The sequence below is a fragment of the Astyanax mexicanus genome, chromosome 12 (assembly GCF_023375975.1).
Source record: "Astyanax mexicanus isolate ESR-SI-001 chromosome 12, AstMex3_surface, whole genome shotgun sequence".
Lineage (NCBI taxonomy): Eukaryota > Metazoa > Chordata > Actinopteri > Characiformes > Acestrorhamphidae > Astyanax > Astyanax mexicanus.
The window spans coordinates 42,799,926-42,815,415 of record NC_064419.1 but is presented as its reverse complement, the minus strand read 5'-3'; the positions used below and the strand labels follow the sequence as shown (position 1 = coordinate 42,815,415).

Genomic DNA, 15,490 nt, shown 5'->3' with positions numbered 1-15,490 from the left:
GTAAAATACAATATCAGCCTATACTGTTGTACGATGTCACAAATCTAAAAAGTTAATTTACATATATCTGCATAATTGAGCCTTCATAGATATGCCCCGCCCATTCATCCAATCATGTTGAAGTTATAAGGAGTGTTTCAGCCTAGCATGCTTTTCAAATGAGACACAATACATGACAGCTAATCAAAGCAGAATCTAGATACATATATGTTAAATGCTATATATTAAATGCATTGTAAATGAATAATGGAATATATATGTTAACATAAGGAATCTAAAGAGGCTAAAAATGATTATGAATTCTAATATAAGTTAATAAATCAATTGAAACACAGACCTTTCATTATGTGATGAGACTAAACAAGAAAGAAGCACTTTTTAAAGTATATTTTCCTTGTATTTCTTCTTCTTAATAGGGAGCTGATGGTCAGCCTGGACTTAAGGGAGAGCAAGGAGAGGGTGGACAGAAGGGAGATGCTGGATCCCCTGGACCTCAAGGACCCTCTGGAGCACCCGGCCCAGTTGTAAGTACAATTGTATCTAATATACAGTTAAGCATCTTGCTGTTGGATTGATAAATGCTCTGCACAGCACTTATTATACCTAATTTCAACCAATTTTAATTGAAAATGTATTTTTAAACATTAACACACTTTAACATGTTACTGTTTGCTTGATTTTAGGGCCCAACTGGTGTGTCTGGACCTAAAGGAGCTCGTGGAGCACAGGGAGCCCCAGTAAGTCTTTATTTATTTCTTATATTAAATAAGCCATTACTGAGTCTGGTTAACTGTAGATTTGACTATTTACACATTTCTGTTCAGATTTTGCTGAGCATTTATGATTTTGGGCTAATGCTAATGCTCTGAGGGTTAATATCTGAATTTGAGAAGCTATATTTATGATATATTTTTGATTTAGAGACTGAATTTAACTGTTATATTCTCTGTTTTAGGGTGCTACTGGTTTCCCAGGTGCTGCAGGAAGAGTTGGACCACCCGGCCCCAATGTAAGCCCTTCACTACTTGAGTCTTTTAGCTTTGGTTTATTAGCAGTTTACTATATAATAATTAAACACTGTAAATTGCCCATTAAACGCTATGACATTTTTAATAACTGATATAAATTATTCACTAACTATGAACAACTATGAAAGAATGAGTATTTAATGTTAATCATGTAATGTCCACCGCATATGAATTACTTGGTTTCTGCTATAGATTAATTGGGTACCACTTTATAATAAGACTACCTTTATAAAGGTTAGGTTAGGTTGTAAATGCCTTAAAAATCATTAATAATCAGTTATAACACATACGTAGAAAGGGCAACAATGACCTGTTGTTTGCCAAATAGTGAACCCACAGCCGTCTATACTGTTGCCCTTCTAATTATGTATTATAACTGATTATTAATGATTTTTAAGGCATTTACAACCTAATTAGTAACCATTAATAAACTACTTGTAAACCATTTATAAACCCTTTATAAAGGCAGTCAGTCTTATTATAAAGTGGTACCATTAATTGTTCAATATCCACTGAATTATTCGCTGTATTTTATTATTCAAAAATTCAATGAGTTATACTTATTCAAGTTTAATTAGCTGATTTTATCTATTTACAGAAACCTATAAATGTGATCTTCTATGATTTTTAGTCATATCAGGATGCTTTAGTTACAGTAGAAGGTTTCACTTGTGCATTATTATTACTGTTATATATAATTCTTAACGTTTAATTTTACCAATGTAATATTTCTTAGGGTAACCCTGGTGCTGCTGGCCCAGCCGGTCCTTCTGGTAAAGATGGTCCTAAGGGAGTGCGTGGTGATGCTGGCCCTCCAGGAAGAGCAGGAGATGCCGGTCTGCGTGGAGCACCTGGAGTCCCTGGAGAGAAGGGAGAGCCTGGAGAGGATGGTCCCCCTGTAAGTCTCTTAACTCAACTCTTTAACTCTTAACTAATTTCTTAGTTATATATGCTAGTTTTCCACCATTAGCAGGGTTAATAGTAATTATATCACCTGTGTACCACATTACCTCATAAAACTCATTCCCTCCTCTTCTGTGTTTCCATATTTAGGGTCCTGATGGTCCTTCCGGTCCTGCAGGTCTTGCTGGTCAGCGAGGTATTGTTGGTCTGCCTGGTCAGCGTGGTGAGAGAGGTTTCCCTGGTCTTCCTGGACCTTCTGTGAGTATACACTTTACCAAATCACTCTCACTTCACCAGATCACTCACAGAGATAGAGCTAGTTATTGGTGTCAGAGGAAAATTGGGTGTTAAAGGGATGATTATTGAATTTGGCTTAAATATAAATGTTACTTTGGTGATAATTCATCTACATGCTCATTTAGTTTTTGCATTTTTTATTGTAGATTGTAGTTTTTAGTATAGGTGAAAGACTGTGATATAGAGATTTATAGTAACTATCCTGTTGGGGTAAATTGGGGTAAATTTGACCCCATCCAAAAACAAGATTGTTTAAATTGTTAGTCTCAAACATGATCACAAAAAAATATATAAAGTATAAAAAGAGCTAAATTGTCTACGGAACTGTGGAAAAATCTGGTTTAATTCAAATGTCACTATCAAATCAAATCAAATGTCAATATCATCATCACTCTAAGTACTAAAATACGAAAATGTAAAAATGTTAACTGATTCTGAGACTGCCTAAGTATTAATATGGTTTTAGTGTATATAAAGGACTAATATATAGACTGTAATATATAAACAATCAGGTATTACTTTAGCTTTTTTCAATAACATATAGTAACAAAGAAATTGAACAGAATGTTAAAGGGTTAACAACTCTATTTAACATAATATTTCCACTTCATATTTAACGATTTAATGATTAATATAAAGTATTTTCAGTGCCCTGTATACATTGTGTAAATACCAGTGTTCTTTAATGGGCCTGTCAGACTGTCTTGCTTTATAAATGATAAGAATATCAATATTTTACACACTTTTGTTTTGGATAGTATTGAGCTTCCTCTGCTTTAGGAACAAACCTTGATGTATTCTATGCCCTAATGCTTCTTTTTGCTTTGTATCACAGGGTGAACCTGGCAAACAGGGAGCTCCTGGTGGAAGCGGTGACCGTGGACCCCCTGGCCCTGTTGGACCCCCTGGATTGACTGGACCTGCTGGAGAAACTGGACGTGAGGTAAAAAAAAACAAAAAAAAACACTGTCCATATAAAATGCCAAATGAAACAGTACGAACTGGAAGTGACTGGAAAGAAAATCCGAAACTGAATCAGAAAAATTGTGTTCACACTGCTCAAACTGAACTAATGCAGATAGTTGGACCAGATACAACCAGATATAGTCATAGATAGATAGAGTCATTAATGGTGGGTTCTGTTTTAAACATGTTTTAAGTTAAATGGCCTAGTTAGAATAAATTAAAATTAGATTTTTAGAGCTGTAACACACATTTGTGTTTACATAGATCTGAATTCCGATTCTTATGGTTAGATCAAAATAATGCTGAATAATGAAGTGTAAAGTGGTTTAGCAGACTAAAACACAAGTTCTAATCCCAGGTCATACAGCTCCATTATCAGCTGCCGGAGCCCTGAGAGAGCATAATTGGCCAAGCTCTCTCTGGGTGGGTAGATGGCGCTCTTTTCCCTCATTGCTCTTAGTGTAATGTTGGTCAGCACAGGTGTCTCTTGGCTGATATATATCAGAGCTAGGGATCTGTCACTTACCTTTGAGTTGGCAGCTGACTTCATATGTATCACAGGAGGCATGCACTTGTCCATGTCCTTCTGGTGTTGGGAACATTGTAAGTGATAGGTGACATAGAGTTCTAGTGAGCTTATTAAGGTAAAATTGGGGTGAAAAAAGATCTAAAGTAGGCCTTAGAAGTAGATCTTTCCATATCCATATAACTGATTTGACTCTTTTGTGCTCTTTTTCTTCAGGGAACTCCTGGATCTGATGGTCCTCCTGGCAGAGATGGTGCTCCTGGTGTTAAGGTGAGGACATTAATCAATCAGTTAAAGCACTATTGATATTATTTCACAGATCGTATTGTATTTAAATTGAGAATTAAATTAAAAACACGAATACCCAGGCCTAATGTGAATGAGTGTGTCTCCTACAGGGTGAGCGTGGTAACACTGGTCCCATTGGTGCTCCTGGTGCTCCTGGTGCCCCTGGTGCTTCTGGTCCTGTTGGTCCCGTAGGCAAACAGGGAGACAGAGGAGAGAATGTAAGTACCACGACCCCTGGAATGACATCTCACACTTTTCATTTTGTACCACTCTAAAAATATAATCATCAATGATGTCATTATCAAATATTAGTAACAATATTCACCATTGACAATATTTAGCATGACCAGCAAAAATATGACCACCATAACTGCTATTGTCTAAATAATTAGTCTCATTAATCTGATTGACCAAATTATGTATAAAAAGAGCTTTATTGTCTATGGATCAATATTTCTATTGATATTTCTGATGTAATTTAAATCTCACATATCAAATGTGCCTGTGAATATCACCACAAGTCTAAATACTGATAAACAAAACTGTAAAAATGTTAACTGATTCTGTAAGTTAACTCCATTGCATAAGCATTAATATAGCAAGGGTATTAGGAAATCATTTCTTTTATTGTTTATTTTAAAATACAAAATATTTAAATAATATCTGTCTAAAAAAGGCTTGCTACTAGATTTTGGAGCAAGGATTACTGCAAGGATTTGGTTGCATTCAGTGACAAGAGCATTAGTGAGGTCAGGATGTTGGTTAATCAGCACTCCATCTCATCCATCTTTAACTCATGCTCCTCAACTCCTCAGCTAGGTGTGGGCGAAATGGCCCTAAAATAATATCACAATATTTCATGGTATTTTCGCGATAACGATACGATACTTGGTGATATGACAAAACACTGAATTAAAAAAATCTTTTCAAGAATACACTACTGCAACAAAATCAAAACTACATTTTATTATTGTATAAGATATGATATATGGCACACCCCTAACTGAGATATTAAAAAATACAGAAATGTTATCAGATTTGTAACAAAAGTCAATGATCCAGAATGTCATGATACTAATTATGCACTCCAAATATCTCTATATATCCAGGATTAAAGTAAAATAAATGATACTGGATAGATATAATCTGTCTCTAATAGATACATAATGGGGAATGAGAACAGAGAATGCTAAAAAATAGTACCCTGATGTGATAATTAGGGGTGGGTGATATGGCACCATATTCATGGGCATAATATTGTTCATGATGTATAAAAATGTTGGCGATATTATTTGTTTACGATACAATATGGCCCACTTCTATCCTCAACACATCCCAAAACAATTAAATGAAGTATCCTCATTACAGAGAATACAGTTCCTCCACTGCTCCACAGCCCAGTGTTTAAAGCTTTAGTGGATCCCAGGCCTGGCATTAGGCATGGTGCCAGTAGGATCATGTTGTTCTGCTCTAGGTAAAGTGTATCCTAATCTATTGGCACAGGACCGGACAAGCTGTGTGTGTGTGTGTGCATTTGTACATCTGTATCAGCAATGGGTGCAACCTTAAGAGGCTTAATGGTGTCCCCACACATTTGGATTTAAAGTGTATTTAGTCAGGTGGCAGATAAAACATCACACTGAAACAATTCTAGAGCATTAGGAGTAAGATAACACTTAAAGGTTAAGGTTATGGTATGGTATGGTATGGTATGGTATGGTATGGTATGGTAAGGTTAGTTGTATGGTTACATTTAATAGAGAATCATTAACATTAAATTAAGAGTCCCATTGTATTTAGTAGAGATTTAGTTAAATGTTAGTTGAGCATCTCAATAGATGCAAGTGAATCTCAAATTCTAACAAACATTGTACAGCACTATTCTTAACAAATGACCCAATAACTGTAGATATGTGCATGCATTTAATAAATAGTTATAACATTCATATGCAATATTCATAACTTAATAGTGTAATGGAAAGTTCAGTGAGGTCTGATAGAATCTTACAAGGCACATTTTTGGTTCTACAATGACAAATTAGTGCTTTATGAAGCAATATCTTTATTTCCTATTCTAGAATTGTAAGCAGCAGTTTTCAAATTTTCCATAACTTAAAAAGTGATGCCTGATAAAAAAAAAATCACAGAGAAATGTTTCAAAGCCTGTAGTTCGGTGGGGGTTTAGGAAGCCACAGTGGCACTTACCAATAAGTTTAAAATCTGCTGATTTAAACCATTTAAACCCATTACAGAATCATATATATGACACATCATGTCATGAGCAGGAATTTATTATGCTTTTCCAGAATGATAATCGAGAATAACGGATTTGCCTAATAGTTAATCTGCTGTTAATCTACATGTAATACAAAATATCAATTTTGATATAATTCACTGTTTTCCACATGCTTCCAGACAGAGGATGTGACATCACTGAGTGCTGGTCACATGGTTTTTATTATAGCAGGAATTTATTATGCTTTTCCAGAATGATAATCGAGAATTAACGGATTTGCCTAATAGTTAATCTGCTGTTAATCTACATGTAATACAAAATATCAATTTTGATATAATTCACTGTTTTCCACATGCTTCCAGACAGAGGATGTGACATCACTGAGTGCTGGTCACATGGTTTTTATTATGACTAGACAGTTCTCTTTGCCACAAAATGGCTTTATTTGAAATAATGTAGGTGTGGTTGTGGAACTTTACTCATATTCGCATAGCGTCCACAGATCTTTGAAGCTCTGGCTGGCTGTCTTTGGTGTGTTGCCATGATTCCTTTAGCTTGCAAAAAAGAGCCATGCAATCTTTCATGGTTTAATAATTACATTCATAACATTCACTGGTCTGGAAGATAAATATTTAGCAATATTTAGTCTCCTTGAATTCATTTTTCAAAAGACTTTATATGCTGTTTGGTTTTACTTGGTTGTCAGTAGGTAATTTTGTCCAAATATTACTCTCTTTATTTCTATAGGGACCACAAGGACCTGCTGGACCCCCTGGACCTGCTGGAGCTAGAGGCATGGCTGTAAGTACTTGTATTAAAGAGCGCATATATATAGATACAGTATATTTCCCAAAACATTCATTATTCAGCTTTTTCTGATAAGATAAAACTTGGATATCTTTTTAGCACACAGTAGCTGTGTGAACTTGTGTAAATCCATATTTCCTCTCTGCTGCTACAGGGACCCCAAGGACCACGTGGAGACAAGGGAGAGGCTGGTGAGGCTGGAGAGAGAGGACAGAAGGGACACAGAGGATTCACCGGACTTCAGGGACTTCCTGGACCTCCTGTGAGTTCCTCAACAGCCTTTGGCTATAGATGTTCCTATAAACAGTGGTTAAAACTAAGCTTTGATTGTGTCTTTTTTTTGTTTGTTTGTTTAATGGCTTTTTGTTAATGGCTTTTATTCTTCTTATACAGGGTCCTTCCGGAGACCAGGGTGCTTCTGGACCTTCTGGACCTAGTGGACCTAAGGCAAGAATTTCAGATTGGCTAATGCTAATGCTAACGCTGTAATGCTAATGCTTGAATAGATATCACAGATGAAAATTCAATATTGTGAAACATAGAAATATGGAAGATTGATTGTTCAAATACTTTGATGGTGTCATACTAAATAAAAATGTCTCTCATGTAGGGACCCCCTGGACCTGTTGGACCTTCTGGAAAAGATGGATCAAACGGTCTTCCTGGACCCATCGGACCCCCTGGACCTCGTGGACGCTCTGGAGAATCTGGCCCAGCTGTGAGTGTTACTGTAGTGCCTTCACACAGACCCATCAGGGGGGTAGAAACCAGCATGTTAATGTGATTGCGACACAATAGGTCAAATGTTGGTTAAATTAATTCATTAAAAGTGCTAAAAAAGAAAATGGCAGCCACACACTGGCTGTCTGCCATTGCTGTTAGCTGCAGTGTAGGAGTTCTTCAAAAAGCTAGAGCTTCTGAAATCATAATCCAGAAATCCTGGTAAAATGACCAAGTGGGTTCTTTATAGGTAGTTGTGCCCCACATATGTCACTGGATCTCATTGAAGACCAGGAGAAACATGGTTAAACATGGACTCCTCTGGTTTGTAAACTGCACATTTGAGCACAAACCCAATCAGAGTTAATCTAGAGCCCATCTGAAAACCCCCTAGCCCACTTTCCATCCATATCCAAGCCCCACGTGAGCATGTTGGCTGTGGGAAAATAATAAAAATAGGGCAAAATTAATATTTTATCATTATTTTTGTTCTCTATGTCACATTACACTTTACAATGAGCACATTGTGAATATCCTCAATAATAACTGTTACTAGGGGTGTGCTGATCTGATACTCAGTATTGGTATCAAACAGATACTGTTCAAAATGACATGGAATGAACATCGGATATAATGTTGTATTGGATAATATCACAATATTTAAAGTCATTGTCACAATACACAATATTAATCACAATATTTTGACGTGTAGATTTTTAAAAACTGGCACCAATTACAATACTAATTACATTTTTTTTCTGCACATCATCCAACTAAACATGATTTTTTACACTCTCTGCAATGAAATGTGCAGTTAGGTCAGTGTTTTTAAAGCACTGATGATTTCTTTGATATGCCTAAAAAAGCATTGTATCAATACAATAAGAACATTAATCATGATATGGTAAAATATGTTTTTATATTGCCCACCTCAGTATTGATATCTTGGATATATTAGCTACATAAATATGTATAACTGCGATATTAAATAACGCAAGATTTTAGACTACTACTACTGCTACTTATGCTAAATTTTAACATCAAATCAATAATTTATCGTCCTATAAAAAAGCAGTATTGCCACAGATTCAACTTAAAGTAGATCCTTAAACAATACTGTTGAAAAAACTCTCTCCTTTAATTAATTATTACTATACAACTCTCTGTCATATTGCCAAAAATTGAGATTATTTGAAATAATTCTAAATAAACTAATTTTTTCTTCTCTTCTATTCTCTCTCTCTTCCTTCTGTTGTGGTCTTTCTCTTCAGGGTCCTCCCGGAAACCCTGGACCCCCTGGTCCTCCTGGTCCTCCAGGCCCTGGCATTGACATGTCTGCCTTCGCCGGACTCTCTCAGACCGAGAAGGCTCCCGATCCCCTGCGCTACATGCGTGCCGACGAGGCCTCTGCTTCTCTGAGACAGCACGATGTGGAGGTGGACGCCACCCTGAAGTCCATCAACAGCCAGATCGAGGACATCCGCAGCCCTGACGGCTCTCGCAAGAACCCTGCCCGCACCTGCCGCGACCTCAAACTCTGCCACCCTGAATGGAAGAGCGGTAAGAACAACTCATACAAAATGCATTATAGATTTTTTTTTTATCACTGGGAGGACATACATTGTTAACTGTGTTCTATAAATATGTATTGTTGTGTCTATATCTCCTAATATTAATTGTGATATATTTAGATGTAAAAGATAACACCTCCATTGTTATTAAAAGGGGGGGACTTTTACTTTGAAGTGGCGGAGCGAAGTTTGGGGAGTGTTTTTTTTTTTTGAGGGTGCTCGTGAAGTTCTTACACGAGGGAAGCTGTGAATGTCGGAACGGATAAAAGTAGCTGTTGTTTGACTTAATAAAGTTCGTCTTTATTCTGAGTAACATACATGATGAGCAGGTGCATTAGCAGGTGTGTAATAGTCATGTGACCACTGTCCACAGGTGACTACTGGGTGGATCCCAACCTTGGCAGCACTATTGATGCCGTTAAGGTGTTCTGCAACATGGAGACTGGCGAGTCCTGTGTATACCCCAGCAACCCCACTATCCCACGCAAGAACTGGTGGAGCAGCAAGAGCAAGACATCCAAGCACGTGTGGTTCGGAGAGAGCATGGGAGGTGGCTTCCACGTAAGTAAACTATATATGTTTATAAATATATATAAAACAATAATATAGGAATTGCATTTTATTGTTGCAACATTACAAATAAAACATTGCAAAAAGTCCTACAGAACCCAGAGAAAAATATAATGGCAGATTCAGATATAGAACACTGATTTGTACTATTAGCATGAATTATTTATAAAGTGTTATCACAGGGACAGCTTTTATGAGGTGTTATCTTGTGAGTGAGGCTGAACACTGACCATTGTGCTCATGGCAGTGTGACATGAATTACACAGTGGGTGGTTCTGATCATGACTGATGGTGTCTGACTAGAATAACATGCATATGCAGTGGGTTAGAGCCATGTTCTTTAGCTTCTTTCAGACATGACCAAAATCATGGGACATGATACTACTCCCAAGTCCCACAAAATATGGCTTGTGGCATGTATAGATCAATGTTAGAATGTAAGAGTCATCACAATGCTGAGCAAGTTTCTTATATCTTTTACTATAAATTTGTATCTGACCTTTTATTCGAGCATAAAAACTGATGTAAGAATAATATGTATGTTGTGTTAAAGAGCTACATACAGTTTACTGTTCCCATAAAAATAGAAACACTATTCAAAACCATAACATTTTATGTCTGATGCAGTTACCACAATACCCTTTCTTGTAGTAGAAGCAGGAATTAAAATAGGCTTTCTCTACATAAATTTGTACAAAAAACGGCTCATTCAGTGAAAGAAATTTGAAATTAAGACTTTATTTCCAACAGATATGGCAAAAAGCCTGACTAACCAAAGCTCCTCTGTAATTTTCATGCTGTTTGGATCCCATTCAAGTTTTCCTGCTGTCACTCTCTGTGGTTCTGAATTAGTGGGGCTTCATGGCCTGACGCAGGGAGCGTTACGTAAACAGGAAGTGGGCGATTTGAGTGACTCTGCAATTTGAGCTCCCTGCCTCTTGATATGCTTCTGACAAATTAGCCTTTATCTCTTCTTCTGTTGTAACAAATGTCATCTCTGTTCAATTCTCCCACAGTTCAGCTATGCTGAGAACGGCCAGATTGCAAGCGCTGCCAACATTCAGATGAACTTCCTCAGACTGCTGTCCAGCGAAGCCTCTCAGAACATCACCTACCACTGCAAGAACAGCGTGGCCTACATGGACCAGGCCACCGGCAACCTGAAGAAGGCTGTCCTGCTGCAGGGCTCCAACGACGTGGAAATCAGAGCAGAGGGCAACAGCCGATTCACATACGCTGTGCTGGAGGATGGCTGCAAGGTGGGACTTTTTACTTGTATACATTCACGTATCCATATACTCTTGAAACCAGTTTTTTGAGGATCCTATAGTAAGTCCACACTACTGACTGAACCAAACTTGCAACGTATAGGGCTAATGTACTGGACAGGTTTAGATTAAGATGCTGTGCTAAAATGTAAAAATGAAACATGCCCCATAGCATTAACGCAGTGGTTCTGTGAACTGTGGTATATATACCATTGGCAAAAGAAGGTGGTGTAACAGAGGTTGTCATACATTTACTATTAAGTTTTCAGTTGTAATTTTCATTATTTTAGTTTTATATTTAGTGCGTAACTTGTTAGACTCTGTATGAACTATGTCTAAGCCCACACTGCTATCTCTACTCTCATAACCACAGTACAAATTAAGTATAAAGTTCCATAGGCCCTATAATAGAACCCTGTGGAACTCCACAGTTCCCAAATGTTCTTGCATTAGGATTAAGATCTGGATAATACAGCCAGGGCACATCGATTAGTCTTAGTAGGTATACTTAATTGACTAGAAACAATATTCAATCATTTGCAAGATTGCATGTGGTATAAAAAAGTTTAAGAACCTTAAGAACCACTGTGTTAAAGGAAACGTGTGGACTGTCTAAAGGTGCCTGAGAACTGGTTTAATATCCCCTAATACCCCCTTCCATATATAAACCATTAAAATGTTCAACAACTTTTTTAGTCATAAAGTCACCTGAAATAAAAGTATTTACAATAGAGTAACGTTTTGAATGGAGTTTCATTCACTGACACGACTTCTCCTTCTCTGCTCTACAGAAGCACACAGGCCAGTGGGGCAAGACTGTGATCGAGTACAAAACTCAGAAGACATCTAGACTGCCCATCGTGGACATTGCTCCAATGGACATCGGTGGAGCTAACCAGGAGTTTGGAGTGGACATTGGACCAGTCTGCTTCTTGTAAAAAGAAACACACAAAAATGTGGAACACGATATAAGACATGGAAAGATATAAATAAGCAATAGCTCCACAAAGAAGCAATACACTCTCCAAATAAAGAAATACGGAAGTAAAGGAAAAGGAAAAGGAAATTGAATATTGAAAAAAAAAATTGGTGAATGCTTTTTTTCTCTAAAACACAAAAAGATGTGTTGTCCACGTTTAGTGCCCTGGAGACCAGCACTAAGCAGCACTGGCCCGTCAGTCTCTCCCTCTGAAATCCAGCCATGTTTCCACCTCAGAGCCTCAGCCAAACGTTTCCTCCTGACGGGAGCTGAGAAGAGGAAGAAATCCAAACTTGAGCGAGCGACACTAAAAGAGCGAGAGGAAAATGGAAAGTGCAGAAACATGGCTAGATGTCATCTAGAAGTCATATGGCAGGGGTGGGTGGTGCTTTAGAGCTGGGTGCAGTTTTTTGGTTGGATACCACAAAAGCCCCTCCCACTAAGACCATCATGAAACACACCCAGTCCCACCCGGGCCCTCCCTTTTTTTCCTGACTGTGACTCAAAAAGCAAAAAAACACCACATTCTGCTAGGTATTATGAAATGTTACGACTGGGGAGGGTGGGAGTTACCATTTACTGTGTATAATAATAAAGAAAACTCTTGGTTCAGTTGTTGTAAAAGTCTGCTCTGAAACAGCCAGATCTATCTATTTTCACGATTATATGTGTTTGTGTGTGTGTGTGCGAGTTCGTGCCTATGCACACTTACACTTTTTTTTTTTTTTTTGGGGAAGTACAGTTTTGATTTGTTTTCTTTTTTTTTAGTGTGCTTCATTATTCTCCCCTTGACTGCCCGTTTTAGGAAGTGTTGGTCCCAATACAAAAGAGAAAAAGTCTAAATAAATTTGGATAATATTTCTGGTTTTTGTTTATTTGTATTATCTTCATTTTTATATAAAAAAAAAGAAAAGCTACCTCACAACGAAAAAACAAAGTGATAACCCGGATGTGAACTCATCAGAAGTAGATCAGGAGGATCTAAGACAGAAGGACATGTCCTGGCTTGGCTCTGTCCATCTTCAGAAGGTGCTATTAGTTTTAAAATCTGTCCGTCATTATTCCCTGCGTTCCCCCGCACCCTCTCCCTCCGAGCCTCACCCGACTCACACAGCCTGCTCTGAGCACGCAGAACCAGTGGAAGAATCAAAGGGAGGAGGGGCTCCTTTGGAAGAGCCGTATAAATCAGTTCTAACAGCAACAGAGTGTCCCGAGCAGGATGTGTGCATTTGCGTGAGGGTGTGTATATTTTTGTTATAATTAATATTATTATGATCATTTTTTGTTTGTTCTCTTTTTTTTCATCCTGGTTTTGTTACGATTTTAATTAATGTAAATTGGAAATAAAGGAAAAAACAAGGAATGTGAAGTCAGGTTTTAATTGAGTTTTTTATTAGGTTAAGAAATGGTCACACTTCTGCTAACTTTCTGAGATGGATGTGGGAATGTGCTTCCTTAGATTGCACTTTAAAAACTGGTTGTGTGCGGTGCGTGTGTGTGTGGTTGTGGTGTTAGTGCAATTTCTTCCACTTAAAGATCTGTACAGTTTCACCTCTGCAGGATACACTGTTTTCCTCACAGTGTCCAAAAATACGTGTTTAAAAAAAAAGAAGATCATTTCCAAATTTCCTCCAACTGTCCACAAGGAAGCTATCTGCCTACAGCTGGGGTCATGCCAGCCTCTACTAGCTTCTTTCAGACACGTTTATATCCACTGGTAAGTACTGCCCACTAAAATGCCCTTTATCCACCCAGCCACTTCTCCATCACTCACTTTTCTTATTATAGCTCTAAAGAACACAGAGTAAGAAAAAGTAAGAAAATAAGATTCCTGCCTCTTAGCGGCCTTACAAACTCCTTCTCCCAGGAAAATGTCTCTTTTTTAATATGCACCTGCCTTACATATACTGTGAGCATAACACAAGAGTTTATTTGATAGGGAAAGTGTGTTAAATGGGTGTTAGTCAAGACGAGGGAACACTCCTCATGTAAAATTATACTTTTCTCTTTCAGTCAATCGGCCTGATTATAACACTAAACAAGCTCTTGAATAAACTTTGTTGAGTGTAAATGAAAGTTTAAAAGTTTAAAAAATAGCACTTTATTATAAAAATGTGTAAAACATAAAAGCAAAGTTGTCTACCTGGATTACAACACTGGACGAGTTTTTTTTTTTTTCGACCACTGTGTTAATCCATGTGATGATTTGCTACAGGTCAATCTGGCTGATGCTGTAAAAACCTTTGATCAGTCCCTTACTAACTAATCTAACCTAGCAAGTGTATTTTGGAGTTGTTGAGATTTATATGATTGACATTTGAATAATTAAGTAATTATTATTAGATAGTCATATTATGAGATAGAAAGTCTAATTATGAGAGACAATGACATAATAATGACTATCCCATAATAATAACATACTATCTGATAATTATGACTTACTATCTCATTATAATGACTTACTATATCATAACATTGACTTATTATCTCAAAATTATGAAATACTATCTCACAATAATAACTAATATTTCATAATGATGAGATCTCACAATAATTACTATTATTATCTCATTATAATGGCTTACTATCTCATAAATGTGACTTACTTTCTCATAACTATGACTTACTATCTCACATTAATGATGTACTGTTGCTATCTCATAATAATGACTTACTATTTCATAATAATGTGATCTCACAATGATGATTACTATTACTATCTCATAATAATACTTAATATTTAATATAATAAGATCTCATAAAAAGCCTTACTATTGCTATCTCATGATAATAACCTAATACTGTTTGAATAATGAGATCTCATAATATTGACTTAGTATATTATACTGAATCACTATTATTATCGCATAATAATTACTTAATATTTATATAGATGAGATCTCAACATAAAGCCTTATTATTACTATTACTATTACTAATATCTCATGATATTTAATATTTTATAATAATGGGATCTCACAATAATAATGTCTTACTATCTTACTATTTTATCTTATCTTATCTTGTGATAATGAATTACTGGATGACGAGATTTTTTTTTTCAAATGGTCTGAGTCCCAAAAGGCTCTTTATTAAACTTTTAGTGCACTACTTTGGTCATATTTAAGTGCGCAAGAAGTGCACTACTTAGGCTATACGGAGCCAGTTGATACTTACCCCGCGTTGCCTCGGATACACTCCACGCTTTCTAAACGTGAGCGTGCTTTTTCCGCGTGACCTGGTTTCAGCCAATCAGCAGCGGCGTGGGCCACAGCCGGGCTGCAGCGAGGGAGAGCGGCGCTGAGCTGAGGAGGCGATCAGACCACAACAC

General features: G+C 37.1%; 1 protein-coding gene across 2 annotated transcripts in view; it reads left to right on the top strand.

Annotated features, from left to right (window-relative positions):
* The window catches only part of col2a1a (collagen, type II, alpha 1a), a 37,421-nt gene extending 23,893 nt beyond the window's left edge, over window positions 1–13,528 (top strand). For both annotated transcript variants that reach the window (XM_049485498.1, XM_049485499.1), the window contains 16 exons: window positions 417–524; window positions 684–737; window positions 956–1,009; window positions 1,765–1,926; window positions 2,082–2,189; window positions 3,064–3,171; window positions 3,937–3,990; window positions 4,119–4,226; window positions 6,992–7,045; window positions 7,206–7,313; window positions 7,445–7,498; window positions 7,662–7,769; window positions 9,043–9,331; window positions 9,716–9,903; window positions 10,929–11,171; window positions 11,972–13,528. In XM_049485498.1, the coding sequence (XP_049341455.1) occupies window positions 417–524; window positions 684–737; window positions 956–1,009; window positions 1,765–1,926; window positions 2,082–2,189; window positions 3,064–3,171; window positions 3,937–3,990; window positions 4,119–4,226; window positions 6,992–7,045; window positions 7,206–7,313; window positions 7,445–7,498; window positions 7,662–7,769; window positions 9,043–9,331; window positions 9,716–9,903; window positions 10,929–11,171; window positions 11,972–12,118 (1,947 nt within the window). In that variant the 3' untranslated portion in view covers window positions 12,119–13,528. The remainder of the gene's footprint in view (window positions 1–416; window positions 525–683; window positions 738–955; window positions 1,010–1,764; window positions 1,927–2,081; window positions 2,190–3,063; window positions 3,172–3,936; window positions 3,991–4,118; window positions 4,227–6,991; window positions 7,046–7,205; window positions 7,314–7,444; window positions 7,499–7,661; window positions 7,770–9,042; window positions 9,332–9,715; window positions 9,904–10,928; window positions 11,172–11,971) is intronic.
* Window positions 13,529–15,490: the final 1,962 nt, after the last annotated feature.